We start from the raw sequence: 3,659 nt of genomic DNA, 5'->3' as shown, positions 1-3,659 counted from the left end.
TTTTGCCACACGATTCTACTGTATCTCTTAAACGCTGTCCGTGCGTGCAGGCATGCGTGCTCGTATGTATCCCTAAGCATGTTCACACATGAATAATCGTCTCACATGGTCTCACATGGTCTCACATGGTCTTACACACATAATAATAATTGTTGGGAAAATACTGTTTTAGGCATATGATCGCTCTGTGATTAATATGATGATTCAGCCTCTATGGAGACAGACATATGACTGTCATGTTTATTGCTTACGTGGGCCTTAGCTAATCTGAACTAAACATTGAATACTGCTTTGAACCGGTATTCCTCCATCTTGTGACTGTGATACTCTTGTATTTAAGGCGTGTGAAGGACACTGTTCTGGGAACTATTTGTCCCGCAGCTCTGTATGTGATGACTACTTCCATTCTTGAGAGGATGATAAATACATGGGTCCTGATATTTTACTAACAATAATACATTTCATTTCTATAGCACACTTTAAAAACAACGTCATCTCATGGTGCTTCACAATGCTATAAGGAGAAAATAATAAAACAAATACAATTAAAAGTTATCTAAGGAGCATATTGAATAAAAAATAAATAAAATAAAGGACAGTCAGTCAAATGAGGTGCGGAACATGCGTGTTTGTGACTGACCGAGTGGAGGAGGCGGGCTCGGTGGCCTGCCTCTGCATGCGCGTGGTGCGGCGCAGGAAGTGCTCCCTCATGGAGAGCTGCACCTCGGCGGGGATGTCGGGCGACGTGTGGCTGATCTTCACCGCCGCCTCCAGGAAACCCATCGAGCCCATGGGGTCCTTCACCTTCTCTGTCGCCATGGTGACCGGTGACTGCAGGGGGCTGGGCAGCAGGATGGTCGGCTGAAGCGGGCAGATCTCGGGGTCGCAGGTCAGCGTGAGGGAGGGGCTGGAGAGATGGGCCTTCGTCCGCAGAGGCACACGGCACAGCTTCCAGGAGACGAATGTAAGAAGGCCCAGAAGAGCCAGGCCGCAGAACAGAAAGACGCCGAGCAGGAGGCCGAAAGAAGAGCCTGTTNGAAGTATTTGCACTCCACTACTTTCCACCTCTGGAAACGTGCAACTTTTATGAGAAAAACCACAAAGAGAAAGCTTTCAAAGTTAGCTATTTACGAACTGAATTTACGAGCCAAATTGCGAGACTTATGATAGGATGATCATTATATTGTACGCATATATGCTGGATTAATCTACAATGTGTCATTTAGTAACTTTATTGGTTGTTTGTTTGCTGCGGGATAATGTAAACAATTCACCGTGGCTCAAAAACGGTTGAAAACACTGTCCTAACAGACTGTCTTTTTCTCTCTTTCTCTCCTCCCCTCCCTTGCGATCACCATCTGTCCGTCCATATTGTGTGCTGCCCNAAACAGGCTGGTTCCTTTAGTTTGAATGTGTGTTTGGTGGCGTGATCATTATTATTTAGAGTCATTGCGTGCCTATTGATTTGAACACGATCCGTGTATCCATCGATACACGGATCGTGTTCAAATCAATAGGCACGCAATGACTCTAAATAATAATGATCACGCCACCAAACACACATTCAAACTAAAGGAACCAGCCTGTTTGGAAAATGTAAGAAGTAGAAAGTACAGGTATTTGGGTTCAAAATGTAAGAAGTAGAAAGTACAGGTATTTGTGTTCAAAATGTAAGAAGTAGAAAGTACAGGTATTTGGGTTCAAAATGTAAGAAGTAAAAGTCATCAGAAAAATAAGTAGTGGAGTAAAGTACTAAATACAATAATTCTATTCAAACTTGATGCTTCTTTGTAGTTAGACCAGAGACCACGACCGTCTGGAGCGTCGGCTGAACCGACTGTACGCCTCGCGACCAGTCGACTAGGAGAAGTGGACCCTTTAGTGTATCTTCTGAGGATGTTTTTTAGTGTGTTGAGGACGTCGAGTGCTAGGTTGAGCGTGACGAGCGAGTGAAAATAACGAAGTGTGAGGTGTCTTGTTTTACGGGTGCTGTAGGTCTCAGACGACCGTATTTCTCTTTTTTATTTTCGGACTAATAGTTGCTTCATTACCAACATAACTTAAATTTCCTTTTACATTAACCGTAACATCGACCGCGTAGTCTAGCTATCTGAACGACTTTTTTTTTTTTTTTTTTTTTTTCCAACACCGTAAAGTTAGTTTACTTGTCGTGGGACAGAAGTGAGTGCGAGAGGGAAGGTTCTGATTGTGCTGGTGTCGTTCCACGTTTTTACCATAGCGGCAACACAGAAAGAACCTAGAGAACGCAGAAACTCCGTCGGTAGGACATGAGCAATATATTGATTAAATTCTCGTTGAGTTAAGTCTGTTCACATGTGTGTATCGACCTGAGTTTTACTCGACTGAGACATCTTCTCCCGACCGGAGGGTACGATCTATACTACCAGAGTGAGTTCAATTATGCGACGGGTCCAAAAAAGACAAAGTCGACTATGTTCTTGTTAACAGGAATTTTAGCTATAAGATAAAGACGAGTATCTAGGGAGGTGTGAGCCTGGAGCACACAAGATTGTATATTGGAACTTACAAGCATGGTAACGATGGCTAAGGAACCAGTGTAAGGGACTCTAGACAAAACGAATTCTGCGGACAACAGATTACGTTCACTCAATAGTAGCGAAGAACGGAAATTTGTCGTGAACCGTAACAAAACGGCCAGTCACAATACAACGTCGACGAAGAAACGGGATGTAATTCTTCATAAATCCTCTGATTCTCCCTTGTTGTGTCTCACTAGTGTAGATTTTTCGAGTTCCCAACGTTATCGGTCCTTCTGGGTACAAACAGGAACAAACTACACTAACTAGGCATGCCTCACAGTGTACGAGGTTTGTCGTCCCTAGTTATGGGCACAACGCGCCAAGGAACTTCGCGGTCGAGAGTTAGACGCCCCTACAGCCCCCAGAACCCTCTCAATAGACACACCATGCAGTCTATACCGAGACCAGTGCGCTCCAGTGCCTGTTTGGTGCGCTAGTCGAACGTGAGGAAGCTGGACCGTAGCTGGCCACGACCGCCACGAAGTGCCGACTGTTCAATTGCCTGCGGCAAAAAGGTAGTGTTAGACTGGCCAGGTCCCGGGAGAAGACCCGTAGTTATGAAGCGCTTTTGTGTCTTCCTTTCAATAACATTGTCTCTTTGACGATCGTTGATACTAGTTAACTCATTCTTCTTCTACCACTACTAGACCCATTCTAACTTTGTTTTACTTGAGCAGTCATAAGTTGTTATATATACTAAACTCCATTTTTACCTACTTGTAACCCAAAAATAACCACGATGGAAAGGTAGTTTGACTGTATCGAAGTATCGATGTAATGTATGGTAGCCGTGAACAAGACATTAAGTGTCCTCCACCCTTTCATCACCTCATGTTTATGAGAACACATGACATGAAGTTCATTTCANCATCAGAAAAATAAGTAGTGGAGTAAAGTACTGCTACCAGAGAAATGTAATTCCAGAGGTGGAAAGTAGTGGAGTGCAAATACTTCGTTACTGCACTTAATTACATTTCTCTGGTAGCAGTACTTTACTCCACTACTTATTTTTCTGATGACTTTTACTTCTTACATTTTGAACCCAAATACCTGAACTTTCTACTTCTTACATTTTCCAAACAGGCTGGTTCCTTTAGT

At 43.5% G+C, this 3,659-nt stretch overlaps 1 protein-coding gene across 1 annotated transcript in view; it reads right to left on the bottom strand.

Annotated features, from left to right (window-relative positions):
- Nucleotides 1-1,081, bottom strand: part of LOC104944600 (synaptotagmin-6-like) — a gene marked incomplete at both ends in the record, with an annotated part of 3,773 nt that extends 2,692 nt beyond the window's left edge. The window contains one exon of the mRNA XM_010770160.1: nucleotides 641-1,081. Coding sequence (XP_010768462.1) covers nucleotides 641-1,081 — 441 coding nt within the window. The remainder of the gene's footprint in view (nucleotides 1-640) is intronic.
- Between the last annotated feature and the right edge of the window lie 2,578 nt (nucleotides 1,082-3,659).

This window comes from Notothenia coriiceps, unplaced genomic scaffold (genome assembly GCF_000735185.1).
Source record: "Notothenia coriiceps isolate Sejong01 unplaced genomic scaffold, NC01 NC01_scaffold00008471, whole genome shotgun sequence".
Classification (NCBI taxonomy): Eukaryota; Metazoa; Chordata; class Actinopteri; order Perciformes; family Nototheniidae; genus Notothenia; species Notothenia coriiceps.
Note: the sequence above shows the minus strand (reverse complement) of the source record. Positions and strands in the feature narration are given on the sequence as shown.